This window comes from Spea bombifrons, chromosome 3 (genome assembly GCF_027358695.1).
Source record: "Spea bombifrons isolate aSpeBom1 chromosome 3, aSpeBom1.2.pri, whole genome shotgun sequence".
In the NCBI taxonomy this organism is placed as follows: domain Eukaryota; kingdom Metazoa; phylum Chordata; class Amphibia; order Anura; family Pelobatidae; genus Spea; species Spea bombifrons.
In genome coordinates this window covers 82,961,767-82,979,291 of record NC_071089.1, presented here as the reverse complement: position 1 = coordinate 82,979,291, position 17,525 = coordinate 82,961,767, and the positions used below count along the sequence as shown (strand labels likewise).

The 17,525-nt window shown below is 36.7% G+C and overlaps 1 protein-coding gene across 1 annotated transcript in view; it reads left to right on the top strand.

The window, feature by feature from the left end:
• The window catches only part of LOC128484763 (uncharacterized), a 78,170-nt gene extending 62,006 nt beyond the window's left edge, over positions 1-16,164 (top strand). The window contains exons 66-79 of the mRNA XM_053461299.1: positions 1,419-1,658; positions 2,425-2,562; positions 3,399-3,577; positions 3,805-3,964; positions 5,465-5,590; positions 8,582-8,752; positions 8,949-9,022; positions 10,096-10,166; positions 11,188-11,363; positions 12,331-12,484; positions 13,548-13,733; positions 14,399-14,442; positions 14,529-14,638; positions 15,494-16,164. Of these exons, the coding sequence (XP_053317274.1) occupies positions 1,419-1,658; positions 2,425-2,562; positions 3,399-3,577; positions 3,805-3,964; positions 5,465-5,590; positions 8,582-8,752; positions 8,949-9,022; positions 10,096-10,166; positions 11,188-11,363; positions 12,331-12,484; positions 13,548-13,733; positions 14,399-14,442; positions 14,529-14,638; positions 15,494-15,526 (1,862 nt within the window). The 3' untranslated portion in view covers positions 15,527-16,164. The remainder of the gene's footprint in view (positions 1-1,418; positions 1,659-2,424; positions 2,563-3,398; positions 3,578-3,804; positions 3,965-5,464; positions 5,591-8,581; positions 8,753-8,948; positions 9,023-10,095; positions 10,167-11,187; positions 11,364-12,330; positions 12,485-13,547; positions 13,734-14,398; positions 14,443-14,528; positions 14,639-15,493) is intronic.
• The last annotated feature ends 1,361 nt before the right edge of the window (positions 16,165-17,525 follow it).

The following is a 17,525-nucleotide window of genomic DNA, read 5'->3' as shown; positions in this document are numbered from 1 at the left end:
AACTTGGAAACTGGTCTGGCAGACCCAAAGCCATAACAGAATAAGATGAAAATTTTCTGAGGGTCAACAGTTTGCATGACAGGCGGCTGACAGCACAACAGCTTCAAGCGCAGCTTAACACGGATCAAAGTGAGCAGGTTTAAATAGTCAAGTGGCAGTTAGAAACCTATTGCTAAGATGGCATAAAAAGAAAAAGAGGCTTGCCTGGGCAATGAAGCCCCACCAGTAGACTACTGAAGACTGGAATCTTCAGTTCATCATGCAGGGTTTTTGTACGCTGTCAAGTCAAAACAAGGCATAAGGATGGTTCCTCAGTGTGTGACACCAACTGTCAAACATGGAGAAAGGAGCGTGATGGTCTTTTTTTGTTGGCTCCAGAGTTGGTGACTTGCACAGTGAGTGAGTGGCACCCTGAACCAATACCACTACTGCATCATTTTGCAGTACCATGCAATACCTTCTAGTCCATGCCAAGTTGGTCAGGAGTTCATCCTACTGCAAGATAATGACCCAAAACATACTTCCATGTGTCAGAACTACCTTAGAAGAAAATAACATGGAATATCATGGAATGGCCAGCACAGACTTAAACCCCATTGAGCTGGTTTGGGATGAACTGGACAGAAGGGTGAAAGCAAAGCAACCTACAAGTGCAACACATATTTTTAGATGTGACGCTTGTGTTTGCTCTTCGTAGGCATTTCAGCAACACCGATTACGCTTTCCTCCCAATGTCCTTGGCTAGCCTCACTTGTGAGGCTTCCATGGATGCTGCAAGATCGCCAATTGCAGCAATTTTAAAGCAGCCCGTGCATGTACTGGAATTTTTACGAATGCAATGCATTAAGAGCCTGCACATGTACAGGCTTTGTTGTGAAGGGGTTAACAATGATCACCTTTTTTGCCTCGATTATCCACTTTATACACCGATCCCTTTAGAGCATGTCCACTGTGCCTCTTTCCTGGGCTTTGTTAAAATGCTGTCTTAAGCTGTCCAAGGGAAAAAACTATTCTTTATTCCTGATTTAAACGACACAGTAATCTTACTTTTCTGTTAAAAGAACATTAAAAATCCATGTTAATGAGACCGAAAAAATATTGTATCCAATTTAAATGACATAAATTATACAAAAAACTTTTATATCTTTTAAAATTTTCTATATTTTAAAAACATTCTTGCACACGTATAACATATAATTTCCATTCAGTGTATTTTTTGGCTAAGCTGATTCACTTTGTAAAATGCCTATAGAAAGTATTAAGAACAATGTGGATTTAACACTGATATATATCCTTATACAAGTAAATGATATTCAGTAACATATAAATTGGGTTGTATTTACTACTTGTATTTAAGTAAGTGTCTTATTTTACAAAAGTGTATGAGAATGTAATAGGAATATTTTACTATTCAACAGGGAAAGTTGAGAACAGTTTCTTTTCCAATGGAGTACCATCAGTGAGAAGTTCAAACTCTTTTACACCTGTCTTTCTAAGTGATTTGAGAAATCGGGACCCTGATAATTATAACAAGACGTTGGGCCAATGCCAAAACAACATAGAGTGTGTCTATGATGCTTTAAGTACCAACAATACCAACATTGGTCTATCGACCAGGCAGACGTCTCAAACATTCCAGGACACCAAGACCATTTTGAGTAAGTGCCCTTATTGTTTTGGCGTAGTGCAAATATTATTGTGTTATCCTTAATTTGCCCAAAGAAATGGTTCTTCCCTGTCCCTTCCCTATCTGCACAGAATGTAATGGGGGGGGGGATTAGTGGGCTCTGTAGCTCCCATAGGTTACTTTTGTTCCCACTGGACATGGCATGATACACATGTGGGCTTCTTTCTTATTTTACCCACTATTCTACCACAGACATTGTGAGGAAGATGGATGGAGTGGTGCATTTTGTTTTATATGTTTTATTTAAACAATATTTTTTTCCATAATGTTTTTGAGTCCCAAGTGAAGACATGCAAGTTGTTATTCTACTAATATAATAGTAGTAATTATCTAATATACAGCTTCTTGCGAGTAGATGACAACATTACATATGACTAATTTTAACAGAATTTTTTTTAAAAAATGATGAGTTGCAAGAAAGTTATGTTAACCTTTAACTTGACTTATTACTCGGCTTTTCATTAATATATATATATATATATATATATATATATATATATATGCTAGTAGCATTTTTGTGTTAGTTCTCTATTACACTATGGTATAAAATGAATAGCTTTTTGTTTCCTACAGTTGGGCTGCCAACTCAAGGTCACACCCATCTATAATAGGCATAAAAGAAACATTTACAAAATCACAGTTTTGGGAAATCTTACATTTCCAAAAAAAAGAAATACCACCTCATTTTCAGTGTTGCTTGAAATTACTGTAGCTAAAGCAGTGTTGAATTTTTTCAGAATCGATCACTCCATTTATTTATGGCATTGGAACTCTCCAGACCTTTATGGGAGAAAAAGTTCAAACAGAATTTACCACCAATGGAACTAATGTCACTTTCAGTACTGATATTTCTCATAAAGACACCAACGTCTCTGGTAAGTATTTCACTTTCACACATGCTGATTGGTTTGCCAATTAAATACACATTTATATAAGCGGGCTGGGCAGCCAAGCCACTCCAAAATTCTGTAAAAAAATGGGCCGATTAGACTTGGACCAGCTCATTCCTGAGACAGGAAAGCAGCAGGGTTAAGTAACAAGAGAGGGATCCTGCAGTGACATATCGTACACAATGTGCGAGCAACTAAAGAAAAGTTTCCAGGAAGGTAAAGGAGGGAGACAAAAAGGGATTTGGGAAGGGAGTGAGCGTGTATGTTTGTATGCATGTATGCTGGAGTGAATGTTTATGTGCTAGCATGATTGTGTGTAAGTGTTAGCATGTGTGTGTACGTGTAGTATAGTGTGTACGTAAAGTATAAAACATGAACGTATATGTGTGTTAGTGGGAGTATATGTCGGTGGGTGCACGTTTGTGTTAGCATGAGTGTGTAAGTGACACTGGTGTTTTAGTGTGTGTAGAATAAGTATGTATGTACGTAAGTTTGTGCAGTGTGACAGTGTGTATATTAGTTGCTTTGAGGGAAAGGCAAGTTGCTGATGGGGCCACTTGGCTTTGCCTTCCCCTTGGAGCAGAAAGTGCATGCCCTCCGCTGCACATTTATGTCTCCCCCGCAACCTCCATTGCTGAACATAAAGATTCCTAGAATGTAAACACTTTAAAGTAAACTATTATAGTTTATATAATCTATTAATTTATTTACTTTGGTAGACTTTGGTAATTTACTGTTCCGTGACAGACATATAAACATCCACGTGGGTTATGCGTCTTTCTGGTCTAAAAAGCTCTGCTTTATTCCTTTTCTTGGTGCAGCGAATGGCCAACTAAGCTGGACCCCAAACAGCACAGATGGATTTACCTTAAGGATTATAGCCACAGACTCTCAGAACCTCTCCTCTTCTTTGGCGCTTCAGTTGATCGTATGTGATTGTCGCCTGTCCATTGAATGTGACTATGCACAAACATCCAGAGTCAACAACACTTCTGTTTATGTGAGTTTGAAAGTTGATTGGGACATAATGCTGACATTAGTATCTATATTCTTCATTTTTTTTAAACATGACCCACTGGGTAGGAGTGCTTTAGTCATTGCCCATCATGCTTGAAATTGGGCCAAATTCTTAATATAGCATAACCCCGATTATTGCACTATTCAGTTGAGTTCTAATTATGATATGCCACATTTGTAAGCCGGGTATCTTTTAATAATGTTAAACAGGTAGCAAGCTGTAATTGTTCTGGAAATTACTCTGGACCTTTCTGCAAGACTGCTCCAGATCGCTGTCTTCAAGGATGCTTCCCTGGAGTAGCTTGTGACAACAACACTGGATGTGGTGCCTGCCCTGTTGGGTTCACTGGAAATGGGGTTCACTGCACAGGTAAGACATGGGAAAAAGTAAAGACTGATATAAAAAACAATACATTGCTTATATCATATTGCTTTACAATTGCATTAGGGTAGACCAAATATAGATAAACAACCAGGGAGTTCAATTACGCTTTCAGAAACCGTTATGACCAAATGTAGTCAAGATTGTTTGGCCATGTTAAAAGTTGGCTGTGCCTATGCTTACCACTAGTGGATTAGTGTGCATATCTTCCTTCAAGGCAAATCAGTACCCAGAAACAGTATAAAAAATATACAAATGGTAAAGATGTGCTTCTATTAAAATACAATAGAATTCTGTTGTCCCCACCATGTGAAGTATATAGGAAAGGATACATAAAAAATACTTGGTAAAAAAAAAAACTTGGAATGGCCTCTGATTTGCAAAAATCCACTGTTGTAATATCAGGATCTGTATCCAATAGAAGAGAAAGCACAATAGTGTAGATTGCCAAGTAAACATATCAGTGTTATACAAGATAATATATTGCACTCACAAACATAGGATAGTGTTGATCCTTTGCGTGAAATATAGATGGTCTTTCTGTAGGTCTCTGTAGAGATCCTAAGTAGATGTCTTGAAAGCTTCCCAGTGTGGTAATAAGAGAGCCTTCAAATAAGGAAAGAGCCCAAATCAGTATATATATATATATATATATATATATATATATATATATATATATATATATGCAGTATATAATTTAATAGTAGCAAATTCCTTAAACAAGGGTTTGCAGAAAAGAGCATCAAATCAGCAGCATTGATAATCAGGTCAGCAACGTGTTTCACCCGTAACAGCGGGCTTTCTCTAGGCTAGACATACCCAGAAACAGTATACTTTGACAGTTACAAAAATATATTGCATATTGCATCTAAATAAACTGTAACAGATTAAAATCTTGAAAAAGGTGATAAAAAACAATAATCCATTTGGTAACAATGTACAGCCTGTTTATATATTTATATAAACATTTATAATTAGAACCCTGATTTACATTGTAACAGATATTAGTTGGATGATATACTGGCATTACAAGCTTATACTACATGGCCTATAAGCTACGCTAGAATTTGTTTTTGGAAAAAAATATAGCCCATATTTAAAGGATTCAACTGAATGTTATAGCATACCCTTTGTGGTAGTGAATTCCGCATCTTTATTGTTCTCACTGTAAAGAACTGCTTTACATAAAACACCTTTCTTCCAGTGTTAGCAGATTACATCTTGTTCTTTGTACAGCGCTATTAACAGGTCACCAGAAAGTGGTCTGTATTGTTCTTATATATATTTATATAATGATACCAAGTAATCATTTGGGTTTGAAGTCTATGTTGTGTCCTGTCTTTTAATATGGTTTGGTCCCTTCAAAGGTGTCCCAGAAATTGCATGCAAATACTTCCAAATAGCAGAACTGTGCATGAGAAAAATAATAATGATGGAGTACTATAAATAGAGAAAGCTAGTCTTTCATGTGACTTCTCTTCTCATCAGACATAGATGAATGTGCCAATGTTACCTCTCCCTGTGGACTGAACACTGAGTGTAAAAATCTACCTGGAAATTACTCATGTCACTGCAATGCCGGCTTTAGAGGAGACCCTTACACCGGGTGTAATGGTAAGTTCATTGATATACTTAGTCAACAGCTGGCCATCACCATTAAGACATCTGGCTTGTATCTCCTGGCTGTTGTACCTTTTACATAAACATTTCAACACACTGGGTGATGCAGTATATGATGTAGATTGAGGATATTATTCATGATATTATTCATGAAATATATATATATATATATATATATATATATATATATATATATATATATATATATATATATATATATATATATATATATATAAATGGAGTATATAATTTAATAGTAGCAAATTCCTTAAATGAGGGTTTGCAGAAAAAAGTGCAGCATCAAATCAGCAGCATTGATAAACAGGTCAGCAACGCGTTTCATCCGTCAAAATAAACTGTAACAGATTAAAATCATAAAAAAAAGACACCTGGAATTTGAGCTCAAATAACTCAATAAGCCTGGTCCTCTCCTCCACTATCTCATGCCCACCCAAGTGTCTGTAGTGTTTCATGCTACATACTTATTTTCTTAAGAAACATATTGTAATACCTGCATTACCTCGCATACTAACTAAGGGGATAATAGGCAATATAATATAATATATATATAATATATAGGCAATAATAGGTATAAAATTAATATTTGAAAGCACAATGTTAGTTCTTGGTTACATCGGAACAATGGTGGTGTTTTGTGATCATCATTTTGCCCCATCTCATCACTAGTCATTTGTGGATCAATGTATTCTTTTTTTTTTTTTTTAGATATAGATGAGTGTATTAATGCAACACTTTACTGTTCTCCATATGCCATATGTACCAACAATGTTCCGGGCTACAATTGTAGCTGCAGGGAGGGATATATTGGTGAGTATCAATCAGTTAATAAGCATTCAGATCAATATTTATGTGCACATATGTACATACACTATACACTAGCTTCCTCCCATGATAGTCTGGGAACCTTTTTGTTCTTATCTATCTGCTGTGAGTCACAATAAAGAGGACAATAGAATAAAGTTTAATCAATATATACAGGGGTCTACAAATATCTGATATGTAACTGTCAGGCTGGTATATTATATACTTGCAGACAGATGTTATTGGTAATATATTTGACAACACTGTCTTTTTTTAAAATGTTATTGCACAAGAAAAACCTTGTGATAGATCCATGGCATTTACTTCAACTTTTCATACCGGGCATCCCTGTTGTCTACATGACCATTGACTGAATAAAAATGCCTTGACAGACCTCCATACATTTTTACTTATAATGGGGGAGGTCTTTGGTAGCTTAGACCTCTCCATTGGGCCACTATAGATGTTCCACTGCAACAAATTAAAGCAGAGCATTGGATCTGACCTCATATGGTATGGTCTGTGCTGGCAGCTGTATGAATAAAAGACATTTGTCCACAGCCAGTTATAGCAAATACAAATAGGGTTACATACTACAAGAGGACATGTTTCTTTAGCTATAGGCTGGAGTTCCAAGACTGAAAGACAAGGGGGGGGGCATTACTTACACATCTCACTTCTTGGAAAATTAATCATTTGCTGAGGACTTTTAACTGCAAAAGCCTGAGCAAAAAAAGACCAGGGCTCAGATGGATGGGACAGTAAGTGCCCGAAATAATGCGCAAAGAACGTGTGGAAATCAGATTTACAGAAAATTAAAGCCTTGCTGTAGGGCTCATTGGTGGATGGAGATCAGGTTTCTAGTCCTACTGATCAATTTGTAAGTACTACTGTAAATTTACAGAGGAGAATATCACAGAGAAATTGTAGTTTAGAAAAGAAAAATAAAGTATATTTTGATGTAGTACATGTTCATTATAGTTATTTGCTTGCATGGGAAGTTATCATCACACTATGGCCCTCTGGCCCTCAAATAGCAACAAAACGAAAAATCTCTGAATTTCTAAGGGCTAAAATGGTGATGTATAGTTCAGATTAAAAATGATAAGACGTAATTAAAGAAAAAGGGGCGCATGTACATAGGGAAGAAAACAAAACCAACCACAATAGTGTAATAAATCTTAGAAATGGGGAAATGGAAATGGATTGCACTCACAAACAGCGATGGATTTCAAGCTCTTCAGATATTTTTAAAAGAGTTTCTTTAATATTCTTTATAATCTATAAAAAAAAGGCCACAATAATGCAGTATATTTTATTATTAAAAGCATAAAAAACAGGGATCCACTTACAAGATGCATAGCATAAACAGAATGTTATGCCAATGAGCCCAATATGGATCCAAAAAAGGTTGTATAGAAGCCGATAAAAAGTGACCAAAGACGATTGGTTAGTCCTTCTAGTCCGAACTCTCGACGCGTTTGGCTGGTATTGTACCGGCTTCCTCAGGAGAATCAGTCCATTTGGATATCACCATCGTCATTGGACACTTTTTATCGGCTTCTATACCACTCCTGAGGAGTGTTTGTTGAAACAAGGAATAACATCACATAAGGACATAGCCTTACGGAAACAAAAGATGAGAAGCCCCAAACAAAACATTTAAGTCTATAAAGACATGTCTTAGTCAAAGTGGTCTATTCAGTTAACTGTGAGAGCTTCCAAAATGCAAAAAAAAAATGTCTAACAAATTCCACTAAAGCTTATTCACATTAACACTCACAAACAAATCACTCACAACTAACATACACACTCCTAAATCGAGTAGATTCAAGTTGAAAAAATAGCAACTTGCCGATTCATTAAGATAAGAGTTTAGATTAACCGAAATTATGAGTTTCAACGTGTAAGTATCACCATGAATCCCCAGTCATTTGTAAGTTTTTCATCTCTGCTGCATTAAATACAGCCCTTATTGAGTCAAAGCTTACATTCAGCCACTCCACTAGCCTCTTTGTGTACCCATAATAAGAAAACTTTAGTGGTACTAAATAGCTGTATGGAGCAGTAGAGCATGTACATGTACTGCTGAGAGGAGGCATTAGATTCCAAGATGAAACTAAAGATAAGAACATTTTTGATATACTTTTTTCTTGCTCATAGGTAATGGTACGGTTTGTGAATGTGGTTCCTGTGAAGCAAGTTACTGCAACAATGGTGGAATCTGTACCAGGAATGGGCCATCATGCACCCAGCAATGCAAATGTCACCCGGCATTCAAGGATGATAGATGTATGATTGCTGGCAACAATTTTCCTGCAAAGCTAATTGCAGGTAAGGTCACAACTGACTTTTCCAACTTTTATGTACAACATACATTGGAGCAACTTTTCATGTTAATATAAAAAATAAAAAATATTTTTTTTTCATTTTGTTTGGGTTTTACTAATTATAAATTATTTAATTTATAATGAGTGCCTCTGTTTCTTACATCTAAATTTTAAATATGCTTTAAACATTTTATCTGCAGGTACTAAAAATAGGACCTTACGATTAATACTTCAGTCTTCTCAAAATTTCACTTTTCGGGATGCTTATGACAAGGTATGTACATTTTCAGTCTACTGCATAGCTTTTTTGCTTGTCCTACAGTAAAGCTTCATTTTGTTCCAATAAACTCCCTTTATCTGCAGACCTGGAGGCTACAGTTATTTTCCGTCATTCTTAAGGTTATTAGGCAGAGAGGCCCAAAAGGCGAGGAGGCAGAGTGTGTAGTATCAAGAGGTGACCTGACAGTCCATTCTTACATAGACTTTTATTAGTCAGAGTGCCCGACTGGGCCATCCTGTTGGTTTCCAAGTATGATAAGGAGTTATCTAGTAGATTGGGATAAAATAACATAATAAGAACACATACCAATTGCTCACATGCAGATTCCTGAAAACATACTATAAAAAACTAGAACTATTTTAATACTAGTAATAGAAAATGTGCGTGTTCCCTTTTAACAATTGGTTTATTGGATGTCTGATAACTTGTGATAATAAAAAAAAAAACAGTTGTTTTCCATAAAGGCAGAAAGCGATTGACCAACGGCCTATTAATATTTCTGCATTTTATTGTAGAAGTTAAAGCGACACTCCATCCATCAAATTCACTTTAATGCATATGAAAGCAGAGAGGTCCCTTTAATTTTCTGTTGTGTCTCTTTTGCAAATGCATAGGGGGATACTGCAAAATCCCCCATTCATATTTGCCTCTTCGCCTCCCAGTTTTTTTTGTAGAGGTGTTGAGTAAAATTAATCTCCTTGCAATGTATATGCTTACTGTCAGTCAGCTCCAGCACTTTAGCTCAGCGAATGCTAGAGCTAGAGCTAGAGGTCTACTTAGACTCCTGTGCACGTGTGCATAGGCATAGAAGCTTTTCCAATCAGTGCTTAGAATTGTTAGAGTATGGAAGGGCATGCGGCTTCCACTTCAGAAAAATAATTCAGTTACTTATGTACTCATGTGTACTGTAATATGTATTCTTCTTTAATGAGACTCTTAGGAACAGTAAACTGTTAGTCCTGCAAGGTTAAGTATTAACAATAAACTTTTGATAAAGTGTAGACTTCTGAGTGCTTGTCACAATAAATATTGTATTTTTTTAAACTGGTGTTTTTCTTTCTTTACAGGTCAAAAAATTAACAGACTTCACAACTCAATTTAGTAACATCACCAATTTCACCATATCAGAGCGAGTGCAGTATGTTTTCATTATTGTGTTGTATATAATAGTCCGACCTTTTGTTGCCATGCACATCACTGGTGTGAGAGGCCCAAGGGTCCAGGGGGGGCCCCCAACACCACCCCGCCAAACCCCTTCCCACCCCAGTCCAAGCAGAACTTTAGGCCACACTCCTTACACTACCCTGAATCTGAGTGCTGGGATATGATATCACTTCCTGGTGCTCTGACGTAGTTAGCATGTGAGGAACAGAGGAGCTGGTGAACAACAAAGGCAGGAGGGCGGGAAGGGTTTGAGTGTGTGTGTAAGTATGTGTGTACGTTAGAGTGTGTGTTTGTGTGTGTGTTAGTGTATGTAAATATGTTACTGTGTGTGTGTATCTGTTAGTGAGTGTATATAAATGTGTGTTTAATTTATGTTAGTGTGGGTGTATGTTGGTGTGTGTAAGTGTGTCACTGTGTGTGTGTGCAGATTAGTGTGAGAGTAAGTATGTTACCAATTGTGTCTGTATAAGTACATTACTGTATATGTAGGTATGTTAGTGTGTATGTTAGTTACTGTGTGTATGTGTTACTGTGTATGTGTTAGTGTGTATGTAAGTATGTTACTATGTGTGTTACAGTGTGTTAGCGGGTGTCAAGGAGCAGCTTTGGGGCCTCACCATAAGTCACACAAGGCAGTCCCAGGATTTTTCATTACATCACTGATGAACAGGTGTTGTTCATCATGGAGCCCGCTTCGTATTCGTATATATGACATGAACTATGCTGTAGGTATTCAGCTTCCCTTGGATTGTTTAGGCAAACAGGAACTTAATTTAGTCTTCTGCAGGAGGAAAACATCTAAAATAAAACATTTCTTTTCTATACAGAATTTAAACTGCCAAATTAAGTTATTTTTGGATAAGTGTTTGAATACATCTATATAGGTTATTTTTTAATTTCCAAAATGTAGTACTGTCTCTTTTATCTTCAGCATACTATATTGTTTTTGCTGTACACTGCTTACTAGTATAAAAATCAACTTTTATGTTTTCTAGAAGTGGCAGTTCTGTCTTTACCGCAAACACCACAGCGGAATTTACTTACACTGCAAATCTGTCGGTGATAAAACTTTTGAATGACGAATTAATAGACAAGCTTATAAAACGGACGTGGTTAAACCAACGTACAGGATCAGACTTAAATGTGACAGAAGTTATCGATGGTCAGAAATGTAAGTGTAAGATTCTGTTACAATTTATATACAGTTATATTTATCTTTATATATAATAATTGTACAATCACAATGACATGGGTTGTAAAATGTATGGATTTTGTACAGTACTTGTCTTGTGCCAGTCATTTTGTTACGGTGCAAAAGTATTTTACTCCTATCTGAATACATTCAGTGTTAGGTCAATAGACATGTATATATGTTGATGCGATTTTGTCTCCTTACATGCGAGTCTAAAAAACCTGGATTGCTATATAGCTATACTGTATATAATATATATATGTGTGTAATATATATATATATATATATATATATATATATATGTGTGTGTGTGTGTGTGTATATGTATATATACACAGTACATGTGTTATGGACCTGATGGTGGTTTTAGTGAATTAGTCTCATAAAGTAATACTTATGTGTGTAAGAACCATACACACTACTGCCATCCGTCATTATGCTCCATAGTGTAGGCTTGTTTGAGGAGGACCCCCCTGTTGTTGCTGTAAGTCAACTTGTTATGTTATATATTACTTGTTATGTCCTGTTTACCCATTGTACAACACTGTGGAATGTGATGGTGCTATTTAAAACAATAAATAATAATAATAATAACTAATCATAATGGGGTTATGTAAAGAGTTATTTTAGAGCAAAATTGTTCTGTGTTGGTGTCTCACATTCTAATGATATTAAATGGTGATAAGATTAAACAAAAAGCTTTGGAACGACTTTCATAGTAAGCTTTGATACTATTTGATGACAAAATATAGCGATTGAGTTGGTATTGTCATGCCCATTATCATGTCAGAATGGAGGTATAGTAAAAGTGCAGCGTTATAGTTTTTCAGGGAACCAGGACTGCTCTTTATAAATGTGTGTGTGCCTCCATTTTTATGAGATTTGCCCTTAAGAAGGATATAAGGTATATGTTCTTATTGGTATATGTAACCATGTTTTTCCTTAGTGTCACTGGAGGAGCTGAAACAATTACTTATCTGTGATTTAAATGGATATAGTTATACACTGAACAAAGACACCTTAGAATGTCAGTCCACCTGCCATGATTACTGTAAGAATAATGCTGTATGTGAGCAGATTCTGAATGAAACCTACTGCAGGTAAGTGAGCACGCTGGCAATTTTTTTTTTTTTAAACTAAAAAGAATAACAGAAAATTACATTTTCATGAAAAAGGTCAAAGTTGTTTTTTTTTTCTGTGAAAGATAAATCCATAACAGAAATGAGTGATTTGGCACTAGAACTATTATCGGAACTCTACTTCACAAGGTCGACGTTGCCTAAACATTTATTCAGCGTGCTACAAAAAGTCATAAAACCTTCCAGGAAAATGTTCAGAGTGGAACAAGTCAAATGGCAAATTATTTAAGTAGTAGTAGATACATGGAAGGGTCTCCCAGCAGAAGTGATGGAGGCTAATACAGTGATGGAATTTAAACAGGCGTGGGATAGGCATAAAGCTAACCTGACTATGGGACCAGACCAAGGACTGTTTGAGGTTTGAGTCTTTACATCTGGAAAAATGGGCAGGCTATTTGTGATTGTCAGCAGGTGGTACATGTTAAGAATATCTATAGAATATTCTATAGATTATTGCTTGGCTTATGCTATATAATCAGTATAATAAAAAAAAAGTCTACATTTTAAGTGAAAATAAGAATATTTTATGTAATTTTCAGTGTGTATTTCGTTCAAAAGTAATATAGAAGTGATACACGTTTGTGGAAGTCAGACTACAATACCACATCAGATTAATTCAGCTCTTTTCAATGCAATGAACAATGTCACGCAGCCCAGACTGGCCATCTGGCACACTGGGTACATGTCTAGTGGGCCAGTAGGGCCGCATATCATATTTGCTGATACTCCAGCTCTCTGGTGTCATGTACTCCAACAACAAATAAATAGTGTAATAATCATATTGAGCACTCTATCGCTTCATCATTAATTGTATTTTTAGCAACATTTTCAATTTCTATTTAAAAATATTAATAAAATGAAGATACCATAAATTCATCATAGTACATATTGTAAAAATAAAAGAATTTTTGAATGATTGTTGCACTCTGAATTGTGAGAACAAATGTATGTCTGAATATGTATACCTAACACTGTACCTCAGCTACTACAGTTAGCCTAACCAGTTGGTTTTGTCCTTACTAAGGTGTGAGCCCTTTAGTATATACATGACATCTGGTCCCAAGTGTGAAACCCTCACCATGAAACTGGATGCCTTCTTTGGGATACTGTTTGGAGCTCTGGCATTCCTTTTCCTTCTTTCGTTGGGCATTGGAATTGGAATCTACTACTGTCGTTGCAAAGAGAAAGATGACTTTGGTGACACTGAAAGGTGAGGGACATATACTATATGAATAAACAATTCATGTCTTTTTTGAAAAAAAACCAAAATGTACAAACATAAATTGCGTCTGCAATCTCATCATGAAAATTAGAAAGGATACTTTACAAAATCCTTTTCCTCCATGGGAATGCAACCTATGTTTTTAGATTGAAGGGTGCAGCCCTTAAGGCTGATCTTTCCACCCACCCAACACAACCTGAAACATTCACACAAATGATTAAAATCGGAAATTTAAATTACCGTAAATGAGACAGCCATTTGTAAAAGCGAAGATCACACAAAAAAGGCTCTAATTAAAATTTGACTGTACATCTAATCAAATATACAGTATTTGGAATTATTGTGTTTGGTTACAGTATCTCCTTCGTGTCCCTCTTAAGAACAGGTAGTCCATCTTTGAGAACCCAACCCAAAGTCCACTTGCCCTTCTTTCCTCTCGTGATATATCACATGAGGTTTTGGAGGGGTATGACTTTATTATACTGTACTACATCCATAAAAGTGACAATAATGTGTATATACATAGTACAGATGTGTCCATTATTTAAACTGTGTGAAGAAAAGACATTCTTTGTATTCTCAATATAGCACAAATTGATCTCTCACAACACTATTTCAAATTATTCACTGTGCAAAATGATTTTTGTCCACAGAATTCACCATACAGAGTTTAAATGGAGGAGTTCTCCATTCTCATGTGAGTAGTGAATAAAGACTTACATATTTACATATTCATCTATTCATGTGAACGTTGTTTTTACATATTTCATTTATGTGTTCCAGCTTTTACCAAGTTGAAAGAGTCATCAATACCATCCTTGGAGACGAATAGTGTAGTGCCAAACCTAGTTAGCTGGAAACCTCACCTGGAAAAAGTTGACAGCTTCACAGAGGTATAATTTATTTTTTCCTTGAGGTCACTCACAGGTCATTCAGGTATATGGAGAAAGTAACTTCATAACTGTACCCAGATATATACCTCTTCTGGAGATGTGACAAGTGTGTGGGGATGGCTGTATGCCGAGGTAGTGGAAGTCTTTTGTGAACAAAAGCTTGACCAGGGCAAACACAGCTAACAGCAAACACACTCTTTTTATACCCAGGCAACCAGTAAATGCTGGAACCTGATGATGGGACTGTGATTGCTGTTAGCTGATTGCTGTTAGCAATCACACTCCTATCATGCCAAGTCAGCCAGTACATGCTGGTACAGGGTGGCTGTAAGTGCAGACCCCATACTGCTGGCAGCATCAATACACAAGGGGGGGCAGCTAGCCAGGTTTCAGCATGTACTGGCTGACTTAGCATGATAGGAGTGTGATTGCTAACAGCAATCACAGTCCCATCATGCCTAGGTTCCAGCACTTACACATCCATGCTATCACACACACACACTCATTCATTCATATACTCATTCATTCACACATTCATTCCCTCACAGGCATACTCATTCAAACAACCTCCCCCACCCCCTTACCTACTACAGCTCTCGATGCCGCTCACAGACTTCAGCAGGGGGCGCAGCCTCCCTCGTTCTCCCCACAGAGGAGGCAGGACTGGAGCAGAGAATAGACCCTCCCACAAGTAAGCGGCAGGGCTTGTGATCCTGGCTGCCGATCTCACGCGGGCCACACCTCGAGGTCACGCGGGCCGCATGTTGGACGCCCCTGTTATAAATGATACACCAATAATTAGCAGATATTGCCTGCATGTGGCCAGCATTGTAACAACTTTTTTTTTTTGTGCAGGTGAAGATTAAAAGACCAGACATGAAAGACTGACCAAACTAAAAAGAAAAACATTTTCAATGACGTTTTAGATGGTTCCCTAAAACTGAGATTACAAATATGCCCACTAAGGCAGATTTGTTCAGAGGTTTAAAACATTTAATAGAAAACAATGTATTCTCTCAATGACATTTATGTATGTTAAATTCCATTAAATTGTAGTTTTTTCTTACTCAACTCAGGAAACACAACAGGTCTACATCCAGCTGCTCAAGGCTAAAGAAAGGTAGCTTCCGTGTGCAGTACATGTGCCAGTACTTTTTACTTATGCCTTGTTTTACTTGCTTTAATACTTTCAAAAAGACCCAAAAGCTACTACACACAATATTATATGTACTGTTTCTTTTATTTTCTAATGTGAATAATTATGCGTTTTGTAACAGTGTTTTTTAATACATTTTGATTGTAGAAATGTAATATTTTAACAGATTAAAATCTATTAATTTAACAAATTTTAAACTTGCAGAAGTATGATAACATGTAACCTGTATCCAAGTTTTACGCAATATTTTTATAAAAAGGAAAAACTGATGAAACATTTTGACGTATTTTTATATAATTGATGCTTTAAATAAATGTATTCTCCTTTGTATCAGTGTCATTCATTAGTTCATTAAACCTGATTAAAAGTGTTCAGGGGTTCAAAGCATTTCTTAACTAAATTTTTATTTTTCAATTTATCTTTCTATAGCCTTTTTATTTTTATAATGATATAAACTTAACTTAAACTTAACTTAATTAAAAGGATAATAAATTATCATAACCAAGCAGCATTCTCTACTAAAAAATAAAGCAACCTTTCTCACAGTATGAGCTGTAAAGCTGTGGAATACACTATGGCAAGTACTAACAAGAATGGGTATTTAGTGCCCATGTAATCCTGAATATGTGATTTATCTAATTTGATCATGTAATTTACAATGCATTTTGCCTTCTCCTGGGTCTAAGCAATCAGGTAAACCTTGGAAAGACTCAGCCTGTCTTTTTTTAACCTTATCATTGTACAATGCAGCTGTGATTTAATTTACAGGGCACTGCTATTTACTCTTGCATTGTAAATTAAAGCTACAGTATTAGCTTAAAATGCTGTTCTGTCCTAGACTAGAGGAACATAGACTAAAGGAACCTTGGCACCAGAAACAATCTTTAGTGCTACAGGTATAATCACAGTCTGTTGGGAAAAATGCATGTTGGGTAAATGAAGTCTGTTGCAATGTCCTAGTGACTGGGATTTTAATGTAATGCCACACACAGATTATAAATTGTTTTTTTTCTTATGACTAGTAGGGTTTTCTTTTAAAACCTTACCCTTATGTATAAACTGTATTACAAAAATAACATTTGAAGTATTTTTGTACTTTTAACTAGACTTGGGCACCAGGGGGCTCTTCGTGTTCGTCTTCGTGCTCGTATTGGGGAAAAAAAAAATCTTCGTATTCCGCGAATATTCGCCTGTTCCTGTCTTCTCTTCGGGCGAATATTCGTGGACATTCTTCGTGTTCGGTTTTTCTTCGTTTTTTTTCGGTTAAGGGGTTAATACGGGGTTAAGCGTACCGCAGCAGCTCTGGCGCCAGGAGTTTAAATGTCCGTATGAGCAACTCTATTGGTCGTCAGCAGGGGGACTCTGTTGGTCGCTCGTACAGACTTTTAGGCTCCTGGTGCTGTAACTTGTCCTGCAGATCCCACTGGTCTCCCTGTTCTATCAGTTAAATGTCTGTACGAACGACCAATAAAGTCGCTTGTACGGGCATTTAACGGATAGAACAGGGAGACCAGTGGGATCTGCCGGGTAAGTTGCAGCGTTGGGGTTTTACAAGACTGTACGAGCGACTCTAATGGTCGCTCGTACAGACTTTTAGGCTCCTGGTGCTGTAACTTGTCCTGCAGATCCCACTGGTCTCCCTGTTCTATCGCACAGACATTCACCAGCTGCCAGAGAGGAGAATCCAGGTTCCCTGCAGCGCTGCGGGGGATTTGGATCTTAGTCTTAAAG